At 34.3% G+C, this 15,768-nt stretch overlaps 2 protein-coding genes across 2 annotated transcripts; both read left to right on the forward strand.

Annotated features, from left to right (window-relative positions):
- The first annotated feature begins 5,855 nt into the window (after positions 1-5,855).
- Positions 5,856-9,403, forward strand: LOC128158772 (uncharacterized). The gene is made up of 3 exons (XM_052821731.1): positions 5,856-6,543; positions 6,727-6,997; positions 8,215-9,403. Exons 2-3 carry the CDS (start codon positions 6,777-6,779, stop codon positions 9,401-9,403), a joined length of 1,410 nt encoding a protein of 469 aa, XP_052677691.1. The 5' UTR covers positions 5,856-6,543; positions 6,727-6,776.
- Positions 9,404-11,637: 2,234 nt separating this feature from the next.
- LOC128158773 (uncharacterized) lies at positions 11,638-14,773 on the forward strand. The gene is made up of 2 exons (XM_052821732.1): positions 11,638-11,766; positions 12,738-14,773. The coding sequence occupies exon 2, from the start codon at positions 12,749-12,751 to the stop codon at positions 14,150-14,152; it is 1,404 nt and encodes a 467-aa protein (XP_052677692.1). The 5' UTR covers positions 11,638-11,766; positions 12,738-12,748; the 3' UTR covers positions 14,153-14,773.
- Positions 14,774-15,768: the final 995 nt, after the last annotated feature.

Raw genomic sequence — 15,768 nt, forward strand, 5'->3', positions numbered from 1 at the left:
GCAATTGTATAAAGTCTCCTAAACAAAGCAGTGACATCATTAGGCTAGGAATTACCCACATGGATCAAACACTACTGTAACATATGAATAAGATAAAATACTTTATTATTTCTAGTTCTAGAATGTCAGGGTGTCTCCAAGGGGGCATAATCTATATACAATTTTTACGCGCAATGACACATAGAGCAAGAATAAATTATATGGTTTAGGGATGAGGATCTCAGATCTCAGAAGTTAACAAAATATAGAGTGTATCATCATTTCCTATTTCATAAAGGCCGGGGGGGGGGGGGGGGGGGGGGGGGGGGGGGGGGGGGGTGTGTTAAAGACAACACCTGGGGGTCATTAATGTACTTTACACCATTTGATGATGCATTATAATACATTAAGAAAGAAATACTCCTTCCTTCCTATTATAACTCATATAAAAATGATAAGTGTCTACACTTACATGTAATACACAAATTTAATAAGAAATTGTTTATACAGGGTCAATATGGGGTCAACTCAACAGTGCATGCAGTCTGACAAATGAAAAAAATAACTTTTGCAACTAAAATGACAGAAACTTTACAAATGCGATAGGATATAGGTAACGATGATAAGCTTATTTAAATATCAAAAGATGATGATACAGTATGCTGTCAAAGGGAGATCACATTTAGAAAGTGAAAGTAGAACTTATGTATGCTGGCATGATGGCATTTCATTATATTGTGCTACTGCTACTACATGTATTATGCTTACCTAAATTGGTCAACATCATAATGATAATCCAATTAAAACACAATAATGAATTCCTTTAGCTGATCTTAACTAATCCTTTTCTGCATATGGAAAACACAGACATGTATGTATACGCGTGAACCCATCTAATCGAAGAGCTGGGTAAAACTAGTACCCGCTAATGAGACCTGCAGACCTGTGTTGTGTACGCAACTTCAGACAAAGATCAGTTATTTGTAACATGCATGTATTTTTATGACCTATTCTTCAAATCCACTTGCACTATTCTATTAGGTAAATAACAGCTTTAAGGTCGTGCAGGACACCTGCATATTGTGATGTATACTTCTTATTGAGATAAATAATAAAGTATATTAAATATTTACCCCCCAAATAATGTTACCTAACATTGAAACGCAATGGGTTAGAGCGTTTACATGTCTGTAAGAGCATTGGGGTCCAAGGTGTATATTTGGTCATTAAATGAATTTTCACGGGGAGGGGGGGGGGGGGGGTCTGGACCCCTCACTCCCACCCCTTCTCTAAATCTAAGCATACGATGATGTACATGTAGGCACACAGAAGCAAATCTAAAATCTATCATATGGGAAGGGATCTCATCCTTCAGTTATGAAAATTATAATTTTAAATATATTACCAGAGCTTGCATGTGGTCTTCATTTTTAATTAAACTGGTACAAAACAGTGTTATTTAGGGGCAAACACATGGTGCGGGTATTACTGTCTAATGACAGCATCTAGTTTTTATTTGTTATTTTACAGAAGTGTGCAATCTATGATAAATATTTTTAGTTTTGAACGAATTTTGACATAATGTTTGCCCCCCCCCCCCCTACTTTACAAGGGTGTAATTTTTGCATAAAAATTTGACTAATTAATATGACATTGCATTTGTTTTCAACTTTTACAATAAGGCATATTTGTGCAAAGGTTGAGGAAATTCTATTGGAAGTTTTTTTTTAATTTACTAGAAAATTGAAATGAAGTGCACACACACATACACTTGAAATTTTGTATATAGATTACATACATGTAAATTGTAATTATGACTGCTGGGTATTTTCGTTTGTTGGTGTTTTGTACGTTGTATAGTATTATTTCAAACTTCCAAAAACACGAAACGCGGGGCGATTCGAAAGAGCCAAAAATGACTGTAACTTAAAATTGATGACTTTTGATTCTAATTCTAGTATTAATGTTGAGAAATATTCAATAAGTTAAATTCCTTGTGTCTTGATCGTCAATAACATTCTGTAATTCCTGAATAGAAAACGTTCGGTCGGAATTAATCCCGACAGCTAGGGCATGTCCGTTTGCAAGTGTACATTGTATGTCCCGGTTTTCATGTCACTCATACACATTTTGCTCTAGTGGAAGGTCGTGTATTGTAGATAAACTGATAAGTTTATTTGTCATGAATTGGAACCATTTCTACAGCACACAATTCGAAATTTAATCAAATTCAGCTGATATCTTTGTCAGCGGTTTGTAAACCTCTATCTGTCTATAGCATTATGTTATTGTTAATCATGAAAACTCTTATAAAATTAGCACAGTACAGTAATGAATGGCATAGCACAGCCACCACAACATAGTATATGTGAAATGCTTCAAGATGGATAAAACATATTGTATGTCACCCCTACAAATGTTATTGTTATTTAAATTTAGACCACGTGGTTTTATATGCCGGACCCTTTTAGTTTCGCTGCAGTAAAAATCGTGCCTCGTGTTTATAGATTCTACAAATACAGGCTCTTTACATCAAATATTTTTCTCATAGTAAAAAAAAAATACCGCCTCCTAAATACTAGGTAAGCGGTGTATTCTTTATATTACGAGAAAAATATGTAACGCCAGGTGCCTGTGTCTGCAGAGCATAAAAGAAAGCATCCAGGCACGTAATTGTTTTTTATAGTGGTGATGGGAGAGGTGGGACTTATTTGAAATTTTGACAAGCAAAAAAAAAAAATAATAACAAATAAACCTTTTCCAGAAAATCTTCAAAATCTTAATCTGTGTTAGGGGAAAAGGGTAGTGAAGAGCGATAACTACCTAATCGCTTAAGATAATTTCGTTAGTTTTCATGTAATTTCCAATCATGGGGCTCCCTAAGCCTTCCAAACTGAATTTTCGTTATGTAAATTTTAAATAAATTTCAAAATATTCTCCCCTCCCCCCCCCCCCCCCTACTGTACGTGCCTGATATCTGTCCAGGCAGGATATCTGTCATCTTGTATTATATCAGTCCTTTAAAAGGAACGTGAAACATTTAAATAAAACTTGTCATTGAGATTCATTTAAGCTAGCTTTTTATACTACGTGACTTCTATCTAAACGCTGCCGTATGCGGATACAATGTACTATTCGAGTTCAATACTAGTATTTATATGATACAGTTATATTATTTTATCTTATACTGAGATAATTTAATTTCTACTACAGTTATTGCCGAGATCAAAGAGATGCCGCGGACATTATTCTCCAATATACCACGAACGTCATCAGTAAATTATCAGATCAGAAATACCCATTTGTCTCGCACTGATCATGAAAGTACAAATTCAAACCGTAATTTTTTTTTAAACAATGTCAATTTCACGTGTTAGTTCCAGTCAAAAGAATGTGTATTGCCTCAAATGTTTTATTTTTAAGAGATCAATGCGGCTGTTCCTAGGACCTCCCTAACACATTTTCACTGCATGTTTTTACATAAAATATATCACGTGTATAGTCTGTCCCGAGTTATTTTTGCCGCACATTTCCCTAAATAAATCGATGTTTATGAAAACACCAGAGTTAAAACCATATTTTTTCACTAGAAGGAAAAAATCCCAAGACATCTGCCATAAAGACGTTTCACAAAGTCAAACGTCTTAACTATACGATACAAAAATAAAACCTTACGGGGAATTAACATTGGAGAAAATGGCTGCCACTTCGGCCGGGGCCAGTTATTATTTAGATATGTTCGTGGCTTTACGTATTGTTACGTTGATGACGTATATCTCCGTCGCGCACGTTGCCGTTGTAACGCTTACTTTCGGAATATCTCTGTAATAGCCGTAATTTTTAACGCATCCGTACCGAGGATAACTTATACATGTATGTAGATATAGTCTGCTGTTTCGTCTCGTACAATTTATATTAACACTAACTTGAAGAAGACAAGATGCCTAAAACCAAAGGTGCAAAGGCTGTAAAGTCCATGGAGGTATAATTGCTTATGAATTTTATATCGTTGATTATTATACAAATACAGCACAAGTTTGCAATGACTTCATTGTCTCTATAGGCTAGAACCCGACTGTTTTATTTTTTTATACTTTAGGCCTGGCAAGAATTATACTATTTATTCATATAAATGTATCTTTGTGTTTCTCTAAACTTACCTTTTGAATGCACCTTTGTCACTAAAATTCCTTACATCCCAATAAACACAATGTAATCAAAGCAGACGAAATTGTCTGGAAGATATTTCACAAAACATCATATATTATCACTACTTTAAGAGTCACATGTGCAATAACATCACAAAGATTTAATTCCACCACAAAAGGGCACAGTTCTCTATGCTGTCTGCTTAAACTGATGTGATGTCACAAGAAATGGCCGTGACCTTTTCAACTATAAATAAACGGGTGCCATGTCATTTTAGACCCAGGTTAATTGTATCCGTATACATGTATAGAATACAATGAAGTCAGGAATTGCAAATTTCATATATAGCTGGTAATATCATGAGCCATTCACAACTTGCAATAATTCATATATAATAAAAAGATGTCTGTACTTTTGGGGGTTTTTTTAATTTATATACCGGTATATTTTTTTTTGGGGGGGGGATGAAGTTGTGAATGGACAAAGTATATTTATTTAACATGTACTTAGATTTTTGATAATAAACCAATATGAGCTATTCACAACTTAATAATTTATTAAACAATAAGATTTTAATGTATGTAAAGTTGTGAATGGACAAAATTAATATGTTGATAAAACAGTATGAGCTATTCACAACTTAAGGACTATTCATATGTAAAGTTGTGAATGGACAAAATTAATATATTTGTTTTGATGTCTGATGATAAAACAATATGAGCTATTCACAACTGAACTTGATTACAAACATATTTTTTCATCAATGTAAAGTTGTGAACGGACAAACACTCCTACATGTTGTTTACCTCTGCATTTAATATTAATAGAATGTAAAAAGTAAATTCAAAAGGCTCAGTTGCATTAATGGTCGCCTGTAGAATGAAATGACAATTCAATAATTTATCATATATAGGATCTCTCATAATTTGCGATGGTATATGATTTTTATCCAACGAGTTGTGTTTTCTATCCCCTCGCCTTACGAGTTGGATAAAAATCATATACCTACAAATCATGAGAGATTCTTTTTATCACATGTTTTACCACGTCTTTTGTTATAGTCTGTCCCAAGTTATTGCTTCCATCGCTTTTTGATGATTTTTAATAAAATTACACATACCTGTGAAAGAAATACAGTTGAAATCGTTAAAAGGGAATATATCCAAGATATCTTCATTGAACAATTATCCCTTTCCACTCAGAAAAATTCACAGGAACGAAAACAGATTCCTTACGGAGATTTATAATGGGGAATGTTTACATCTTTTCTCCATTCGGAATACACTCGGAATACATCGCGCGATTTTTTAACGTTATCATCCGGGCTTATTAATGGTTGTTGCAATGCAAAATCTCCGTAGACTTTCAATTTCGGGATGTGTATTGAAACCTGAAGCAGTAGAGGGGGCGTTTCAAAACAGATAATCTGGGCATTTTTTATATTAGTGGATGAACGTAGTTTGAGCACAAAGGTATTTACTATTATTGAAATATCATGCAAAAAGTGGTGGAAGCAAAAACTCGGGACAGAGTATAAATCGTTATCTTTTCTGTAAATATTTTAATTGTGAGCTGCACAACACATTTACTATAAGATGCAAATCTATGCATGACAAAAAAAAATCATTGTAGAATAATAAACAAGCATATCATTTTCTAACATATTTATATCAATCTATGAAAAAATGAAACAGCTTTGTTTGCGCCACATCCATATTTCATTTTTGTAAAAAAATTTATTCTATGTCAATCATCCACCTGAAGCTACGTAATGTTTATTTATGACGTCACGTGGTGTAAGAACACACAGTGGAATAAAACATAAAATTTATTACATGAGTGATATCCACCATATATTGAGCTAAACATGTGATAAATATAAATATATCATATACACTTAAGTAAAATGAAAAAGACAGACCTAAAAAATAAAATACCTAAAGGGCTTAGATGATAAATTTGTTCATGTCTGACTGTATTATGATCACCCTATATTATCAAAAGAATGATTCCTCAATATTATTATTACTTATATTTACATATATTTTGATTTTCAGCAATTGTATGATTAAATAATATTAAAATAGTCATTGATGAAATGTATTGGAATAAGCCCTACATTTACGGTGACCTTAAAATATTGATTTTAAATTAGATTGTTGTATTAATTGACATTCATTTATTCCATAAGTCAACGGAATTTTCAGTTTAATGAGTTAAACTTGATCAGATGTACTTGTCTTGCAAATGTTTCAGTTATATATGAGATTGAACAGTTGCATAAAATTAATAACAAATGTCTTCTCCAGGTTGTAGACCTTTTAACAAAGGTTTATAAACAGTTCTCCATAGAAAGTCAGGAGGGAAGGGTAAAATACCTGCAAAATCCTCTGAAGAGATTATCAGTTGCTACAGGTAACAATGATTTTGTTTCGAATAGACAACTTTATTTCTGTAATAAAAATATCTAACATTAAAGTAAAGTACTTTTAATTTTACAAATTATTTTGCATCTATATAAATCAACTGTATTTTGGTACACGGTACTAATAAATATATATCTACCATGATTACTGAAATCTATTTTTACATATTTAGGAATATCTGAGAAAACATTGAAGGGGAAAGTAGACCCTGATCCGGTCGAAATGGTGGTGGAGGACATGCAAGTTCTAGCTCCAAAGAAGAAACGCGGTCCCAGTAGAAAGCTTGATGACTTCGATGAAGACTTGGTGAAGAGGACCATTCATGATATGCAGTTGAAGGGCCAGTACGTTTCCCTTCGTCGACTGTCAGATGTTCTAGTAGAAAGGGGAGTCAGGATCACTAAGACACCACTGGGGAGACTTGTGAAGGATCTTGGGTTCAAGTAAGCACTTTGTCATCATGCAAAGATGAAGATTCGCATGCTCTCTGTAAAATAAAAGATTTAATTACATAGTGATAAAAGAAGCAGATTTGCAAGTGACACAGGTGATCTAAAACATAACATGGGACTGTTAAAGCTTAGCAAAATTTACATGTACACATGTACACTTGCAAATATTTATCTTGAACTTTATAAAGAGCAAAATGTTCTTTTTTGTCATGACATCATGTCAAGAAGGTATGTTATAATATATAATATGGATAAATTTCCAGAATAACAAGAGGCTCATGGGCCTATTCACTCACCTGAGCATCAATAAGCATGATAATATCAGCTTTATGGAGTCATAATACAAAATATCTGGACAATGTAATATATTACATGTAGATCCTGTTTAAATAACAATCCATTTTCCCGTTAGATATTTTTATGTTTATAATTAATTCCCTATTCTAACAGGATGATGATTTGATAGTCATATCACATGTTGAGGATCAGAGTTCTCAACAAGATCCTAGACAATAGTTTATACATGGGATATAAACCTACATCAAACTCTGAACCCCTTGTGAGGCCAAAGAATTGTTCACAACTTTGAACCTACACTACCTGAAGATGCTTCCACATAAGTTTCAGCTTTCCTGGCTGATTAGTTTCTGAGAAGAAGATGTTTAAAGATTTACTCTATATATTCCTATGTAAAAATTCAACCCCTTATTGTGGCCCAACCCTACCCATGGGGGTCACGATTTTCACAACTTTGAACCTATACTACCCTGAGAAAGCTTTTACATAAGTTTCAGCCTTCCTTGCCAAATGGTTCTTGAGAAGAAGATTTTTGAAAATTTCTCCAAATTTTCCAATAATTCCCAATTATCTCCCTTTGAGAAAGGGCGTGATCCTTAATTTTCTCAACTTTGAATCCCCTTTGCCTAAGGGTGCTTTGTGCCAAGTTTGGTTAAAATTGGCCCAGTGGTTCTGGAGAAGATGTTGATGTTGAAATTGTGAAAAGTTTACAGATGAACAGACTGACAGACAGAGGGAGGACAGACAAAATGTGATCAGAAAAACTCCCTTGAGCTTTTAGCTAAGTGAGCTAATAAAAAGCTAGTAAAATTAGAAATGACAACCAAATTTCTTTTAGATGTAAGGTGAAATATGGAATGCACCTATAGTGTTAAACTACATGTATTAAAATTGTCTGTTTTTATCTTCAGATTCTACAAAGCAGGTTCCAACCGACGTTACATCGGGGAGAGGAATGACATCGTAAGTATGCGACATACTTACCTGAGGTCCATTAGGAAGTTTAGAGAGGAGGGTCGTCCTATTGTGTATTTGGATGAGACTTGGTTGAACACCAATCATGTAGCGAGGGGAGATTGGGTGGACTGTCCTAGGACATCTACCTCTGCCTTTGAGTCACATCGTGGAGGTCATGGGCGCTTTGTCCCATCTGGGAAAGGCTCTCGTCTGATAATTGTGGATGCAGGTTCTTCGGCTGTGGGCATGATCCCGGGATCTGCCCTCATTTTCGAGTCGAAAACAGGCAACCAGGATTATCACGACGAGATGAACTCGGAAAACTTCACAAAGTGGTTCACTGAGCAGTTGCTCCCTAACCTACCGGCTAATTCAGTCATCGTGATGGATAATGCTTCCTATCACAGTCATCTGGATCCTGAGTCCAGGTGTCCAACTTCCTCGGCACCGAAGGCTGAGATCCAGTCTTGGCTTGATAGAAAGGGTATCCATTACAATCCGCGAATGATCAAGGCTGAATTGGTCACATTGGTGAAGCAGCATAAGCCTCGTCCTAAATATGTGATAGACGATTTGGCTTCACAGTCAGGTCACACAGTTTTGCGTCTACCTCCCTATCATTGTGAGCTTAATCCTATCGAGTTGGTCTGGGCTGAATTAAAAAGTTTCGTCGCCAGGAGCAATGCCACATTTAAGAAAGAGAAAGTGAAGGAACTCTTTATTCAGGCTAGATCAGCTTATGGGGTTGAGAAGTGGCGTAAGGTGGAGAGTCACGTGATAAGAGAGGTCGAAGAAAAACTGTGGAAACTCGACGGAGTCCAGGATGAGGAGGTTGCTCCTGTGGTCATAGACTTGACGGACTCGGAAGACAGTGACAGTGACATGGACACAGATTCTGGTGATGACGAAAATGACTCTGACTCTGACGAATCCATGGGCTTCGTTGAGGAGTCTGACGATGAAGTCACTTGTTGCATATGTGGTGATTACAATGCTCCTGGAAAGTCTCGAAAGATTGTTTGGGTTGAGTGTGAAGTGTGTAAGAGGTGGAGTCACCGCATATGTACCAAGCCCTCTCTAAAGTCAGGTAAGTGTGTCCAATGTTGGAACGCTTTGTATGGATTGAACACCGTTCCTTCATGAGCCTCCCCATGGTGCCTGGAGAACTGCTCCCCTTTAAAGGTAAAAAAAAGAAAACTAATCACTGATTTTCACCTAAGTTTCATATATAAAAATCATTTTTTTTAAATGATATTCTACACTATACATGTAATCCGATTAAATTAGTGGAAAAAACATCTCTGAAAATGTCTTAAAGTATATTTTAGGTAATGTATCATATCTTTTGTCATTTTAACAACAACAACAACAACACATCATTTGAAATATTTAAAATGTTGTGTCAAGTTTATTTAATCCAGATAGGAATCCATAAATTCCACAAAGTATTGACATGAATACAGCGTACTCCACTTATATTGAAATTGCTTACTATGAAATTCCGCTTATTTTGAAATAGAAATAAATCCCCAGTTTTTGCCTCTCAGTTTCTTTGCATTGATTTAACGGATATACTGAAATCGGCTATTTTGAAATATCGCTTATATTGAAGCCACTGATCGGTCCCCGTAGGGGATATATAGTTGTTTTTAAAACGGTTATGTTGAAGTACTCCCTGGCGGCTGTCATCACGGTTGTTGACAGTAATTATGCCAGATTGATATACAAAGATGTGAATTGATAAGTTCTCATCATGTGTTTTTATACTTCTTTTAAAAAGTGAAATTTATTCGGAGATTATGATGAGGTTTAAGATAGTAACAAAATGAAACTTACGGATAAATGTTTAATCAAACTTTCAAGGAATAATATTCATGTAATCTGATTACTGTAATAGATAAATGATGACCAAATAATTTGTTCGGGTTTGGTTTTCTATGCTTACATCCGAATTGAGCTTTCAAATAATGGCGGCTTCACGTCAGTCAATTTCGCTTATATTGAAATACGGATATATTGAAATAATTTGCATGGTCCACTAAATTTCAATATATCCGGAGTAAGCTGTATATGTATATTTCATTAACAGTTGATAACAATTTTGTCGAAGTTTGGTATCAGTGATTAGTTTCATTTCTGAATACACAGGACTGCTACATATAACTTAGCATCTTTAATAGTTTTATGAAGGTCAATACCAATAACCAGTTTCTGAAGATGAAGAGGATGAGATAAACTCATGGGATTTTAAAAGAAATAAAGTTTATATCAATTTATCTGATACCAAAATAACATTTCTTTGAGTTCTTAAATATATCCTACAGATTTCCCTTTAAGTGATTTAAACCTTGATTTATCAATTTAGAATATTTTGATGATTTTCAATGGTGGGAGACATGCCAGTCTCTAACTGTGAAATCATCTTATTCTTTTTTTATTCATTTCAATGATTGTATTATATATAAAGATGGTAAGTTATAAAAAGCAGTCCAATTACTGAACTAGTATACCTGACTTTTGATGAGTGGTGAAACTTTTCTTCTGCTGCATATTATAAATGGCTTCGCCAGCAGGCCTTTATCTATAGTATCAATCTTTCTACTGTGATCAACTTCTTCTTTGGAACCAGGACTTCCATTATTATAGTACCTGTATAAAAATGAATGTTATTCAAGTTCAATCACAATTATGTATTAAATTAATGGCTAAGGGATGTGAGGATTGCGGAGGGAGCGTTTTCCCTTCCTTTTGACGAGCAATGCATTGTCCTCTTGGTTCTATGTACGTCCATTAATAAGAAAGAAAGAAGAAAAATATTAATACTAAGGACTAGGGATCAACTACTTGCCAAACCAAGCTCTTGACCTGTTACTGACAAACTTATTCAGTTTTTATGTCTGGGACACATTTGATGCATGACCCTCTTGCTCAAATATAAGTACAAAAGTAAACAACACTTACATTTCTCGATACCTGCTTGAAGCAATTTGGTATCGATATACGCCCAAACGGGAGAGCACGAACTTATTTAGCTTTGAGTACATCTCCAATCATGAATAAGAACTGTATTAGAAAAGAGTGGTTTTGTGTTATTCTTATTCAGTTGACGAACTAAAAAATATATTTTTATACCCACAGTTATAGCATTAATAAAAACATAACCAGCGTAAGAGGTATACTTTTTTGTATAATTAGAGCGAATTAAGCATATATGGAAGTTCCCGAACTAAAAAATTAAATTGCTAAATTACGAATTATATTTGTGTCTTATTCTGTACATAGTCTATAGATTTTTAATACACTGTCTGAAGCATGATTTTAAAAATAATAGATATTTACCCAGTGAAACGACATCCAGAGACTTAAACCAGACTACGTCGATAGCGATAAACTGGAAGTAACTCTTGTATTTTTTCCCACTTTGATCAGGTGGTCACATTCAGAGCAGGAATTTGGGGGCACGCCTACCAGATAGTTAGAAATTGTGAAATTTCTTCTAAAAAAAGGTTTGTATTTTCCTAATCATTATAAATGCACATTCACTTAGTTAAAACTAACATTAAGTTGCTAGATATGGCTATTAAAACATTCTAATCTATTATCATGGATCTATATTATGAATAAATTTTATTAAGCTACTTTCGTTTTGAATCTTATGTTCTGTATATTTAACTCAAGAAAATACATGTAACTAGATATACAAACTTAACGATATCAGCTTGAGTTATTTAGAAATGATTTCTAAATTATTAAAAACTGTCCCATGATTTGTATCAATGTCCGGCTGAAAAATAATTTTAAAAGGGGGGGGGCAGTTTAATAATCTATGCGGGGTTTATTTAAGAAATTTAAAGTCAAATAATGTTACATACAAAATCAATTCTTCGCTGTCTAACTATGTATAAGGTTTAAGAAAACTGCGACGTTTTTTCTCTTAAGGCCCCCAGAGTCAATGCTAAAGAATCTCCTTGCTCCAGCGTCACACACTTTTGTGGGTCCTGTGTTGTACTTTGAGAACCAAGTTTCTTTTGAATCGAATTAAATGAACACGTTGTAAATGTACATCAAATGGCTCTTTCTCCTAGCTCTCTTTCCCCTGGCTCTTTTTTCACATTCTCTCTCTCTCTCTCTCTCTCTCTCTCTCTCTCTCTCTCTCTCTCTCTCTCTCTCTCTCCTTATATAATCTGCCCAGACACCTCACGATGTTAGGGCATTAGGGAAGCAGGCTCCGGTACTGAGGCCTGCTACACCATTAGGGCATCAGGCTCCAGTATTAGGGCCTGCTACAACACTAGGGCACCTGTTACAGCAGCAGGCACCAGTATCAGGACTAAAATATAAACCAAAGTATTAAACAGTAGCTATTTATAAAACATGAATACATAAAACAAAAATGCTACAAAACAGTAATAACCTTTTATTTTTATCAGTGATTTGAACATAAAATCTTTTATTTTAATTTCTTATTTATTTATAGATTGAACAACCATGGATCCCCTTTCTAGTGCCCAGGATATACCCCGATGTGACCTGTGCGAGACCGCCAACGTACACAGCTACTGTGACTTTTGCCATGTCAACCTATGCAAGCCCTGCATTGGAGATCACATCTCAGATGGATACGACAAACATAAAATAGTCCCTTTCAACGAACGAAGATCAACTCTCATTTATCCAATGTGTAAAATACATCCACACAAGAACTGTGATTTTCAGTGTGAGGATTGCGGAAACATTTTTGTTTGTTCTTCCTGTACTGCATCTAAACAGCACAAAGGACATAACTTTGTAGAAGTTACAGAAGTTTTCAAGACAAAGAAAGACGATATAAAAAAAGATAAACAAGAGTTCGAAAATCATATTTCCCCTACATATGAAGAAATTTCACGTGACTTGGAAAATCAGCTTGCCAACCTGGATGGAGGATATGAAAAACTTACAACAACAATGTCCAAACAAGGAGAGCAATGGCACAGAGAAATCGACATCATCATCAACAAAATAAAATCTGAAATCAGCGAGATAAAAGAGAAACACAGAGACATTTTACAGAAACACTTGAATGAAATCAAACAGATACAGTCTCTCATAAAAGAAACATTACATACCATAAGAAAAATAGAGAAATCCACTGAAGTATCTTCAACCATTGAATACAGCTCTAAGATCAGAGAGTTCAGGAAGCTTCCACCCAAGGTTCAGGTATCACTGCCAACATTCATTCCAAAACCAATAGACCGTGAGAAGCTGTATAGTTTGTTTGGACAAATCACCCCATTATCTACTGCTACAGAGGAAAATGTCATGTCACCGAACCAACCAAACACTTCAGTCAGAGAACTACTGGATGAACCGGAGCTTGTTACCACAATAAAGACTGGGTATGGATATCTACGCAGTGTTACCTGTCTTAATGAAGAGAAGATATGGACGAGTGGAAACCACAATGAAATCAAATGCTTCAACATTCATAGTTCTCTCCTCCAGACAATTAAAACTAAATCAGATAATTTCCCCAGTGATATAGCTGTAGACAGTGATGGGAATCTAATTGTCTCTGATGGAGCAATTAAAACAGTGTATCAAGTAAAGAATGGACAGACAGAAGTGTTGATCAGATTACAGGGATGGGGTCCTAGTCAACTGTGTGTCACATATACTGGTGACCTCCTAATTGCCATGTTCAGTGATAATAAAACTCAATCCAAAGTTGTTCGTTATTCGGGATCAACAGAGAAACAAACAATTCGATTTGATGATAAAGGTACACCTCTGTACTCAGGGAATGAAAAAATTAAATATATCACAGAGAACAGAAACCATGACATCTGTGTAGCTGACTGGGCGGCTCGTGCAGTAGTGGTGGTTAATCAGGACGGGATACTCAGATAGAGATACACCGGTCAACCCTCAGTTACCAAGATAAAACCATTTAAACCCTATGGTATCACAACAGACAGTCAGAGTCATATCCTAACAGCAGACGGTAAGAACCTTTGTATCCACATTCTGGATCAGAATGGACAGTTTCTTCGTTACATTGATAACTGTGATCTGGAGGATCTTTGGGATTTATGTGTGGACAATAATGACAATCTGTTTGTGTGCGAGTTCTACAAAGGCAATGTAAAGAAAATCAAATATCTAAAGTAGACATCATCAATGATAAAAATGTGATGAAAATCAAACAAAAGTGGTCTTTTCTGACTTGTATATTGAATTTCATTGTCGGCACTTTCCATGAAATAGATTTAAACTTTGCTTTTCTTTTTTATACTAATGAATTCATCGATTCTATTCTTTCATTATATTATTAATTCTATTTTCAATAAAAAATATTTCCAATCTACATTTTTTAAGGTAAGTAGCATTTGAGCGTTGTTTGCATGTTATATACAGCTGTTGTACCTTATCAAATAAATTGACAAGTGTCATGATCATCAGTGTCACGTCAATTACCAAGATAGATGTAGATTTCGCATGTTGCTCAGTCTTATACAAACAATATACTGGTATTACATGTACATACATGTATATCTAAAACTTCTATATTATCATAATATATTAATTATTTATAAATTAAAGGATATTTTAAGGGCTTAAATTGACATGGGCCATTTATCAGCATTAATAGAACATTTCTGACACATATATTTTCTATATATTTAATTAAGGGTGTTATTTACTCAGGGTTTGAGTTCACAAATTCCGATTGTTAAAAAGTTCAATGTAATGAGTAAAATTTGTTCTAAACACAAAAAGTATTTATGAAATGGATTATTATTGACAAAACATTCAATAGTTTTACTTTATTATGGAATTATGCTCAAACAAAAATTGACTTTTAGCCAAACAGAGGAAATTCGGACTAAATTTTGCAAATTCTGTTTTCTGCTAAAAGTTTCTTGGCAGTAGTCTAATATTAAAAGTTAGGATTATATATTTAAGTCTACGTAATTTTGCATATTTTCCGTTGGTTTTACCTCACTTATTCATTAAAATAATCTTATGGCACGAATAATAATAATATTGAAAAATGCTTAAAAACGATAAAAGGCATCATATCTTAAAATTTTGATCATTGACCTCATATAAATTTTATGCCAACAGAATAAGGTCAATATAAGTAGTTCAATATCATAAATTTTTTTGTATTATCATCATTCAATTTTTTGTAAAATTGAATCAAAAATGGGTAGGGATTTGAAAACTGATAGAGGAAATTCGGACTGAATTATTTTTAAAAATTGATGCTGAAATCTTAATGTTGTGTACTTATTTAGTGCCACTACCATTCGTTAACTGTATCTTATTTTTTAAAGTGTTTAATTATTTGTAATATTTTTATAATTAAGAAAATTTCATACGTAGTGTAAAATTTTATGGGATTTTTCTTGAATTTTCAATGAATATTCAATGGCCATTAACTCAAAAAGTAGGTCATTGACCTACTTTTCTGAAAGTGAAAAATAACAATACAAGCAAAGGTCTATAACACACAATAGATG

The sequence above is a fragment of the Crassostrea angulata genome, chromosome 8, assembly GCF_025612915.1.
Source record: "Crassostrea angulata isolate pt1a10 chromosome 8, ASM2561291v2, whole genome shotgun sequence".
In the NCBI taxonomy this organism is placed as follows: domain Eukaryota; kingdom Metazoa; phylum Mollusca; class Bivalvia; order Ostreida; family Ostreidae; genus Magallana; species Magallana angulata.

Excerpts from the sequence above, each read along its gene's own strand:
- LOC128158772 (XM_052821731.1), top strand. The coding sequence starts at position 6,777 with ATGGTGGTGGAGGACATGCAAGTTCTAGCTCCAAAGAAGAAACGCGGT. Across the intron at positions 6,998-8,214 it reads GTGAAGGATCTTGGGTTCAA|ATTCTACAAAGCAGGTTCCA; the intron begins GTAAGCACTTTG and ends TTTTATCTTCAG.
- LOC128158773 (XM_052821732.1), top strand. The coding sequence starts at position 12,749 with ATGGATCCCCTTTCTAGTGCCCAGGATATACCCCGATGTGACCTGTGC.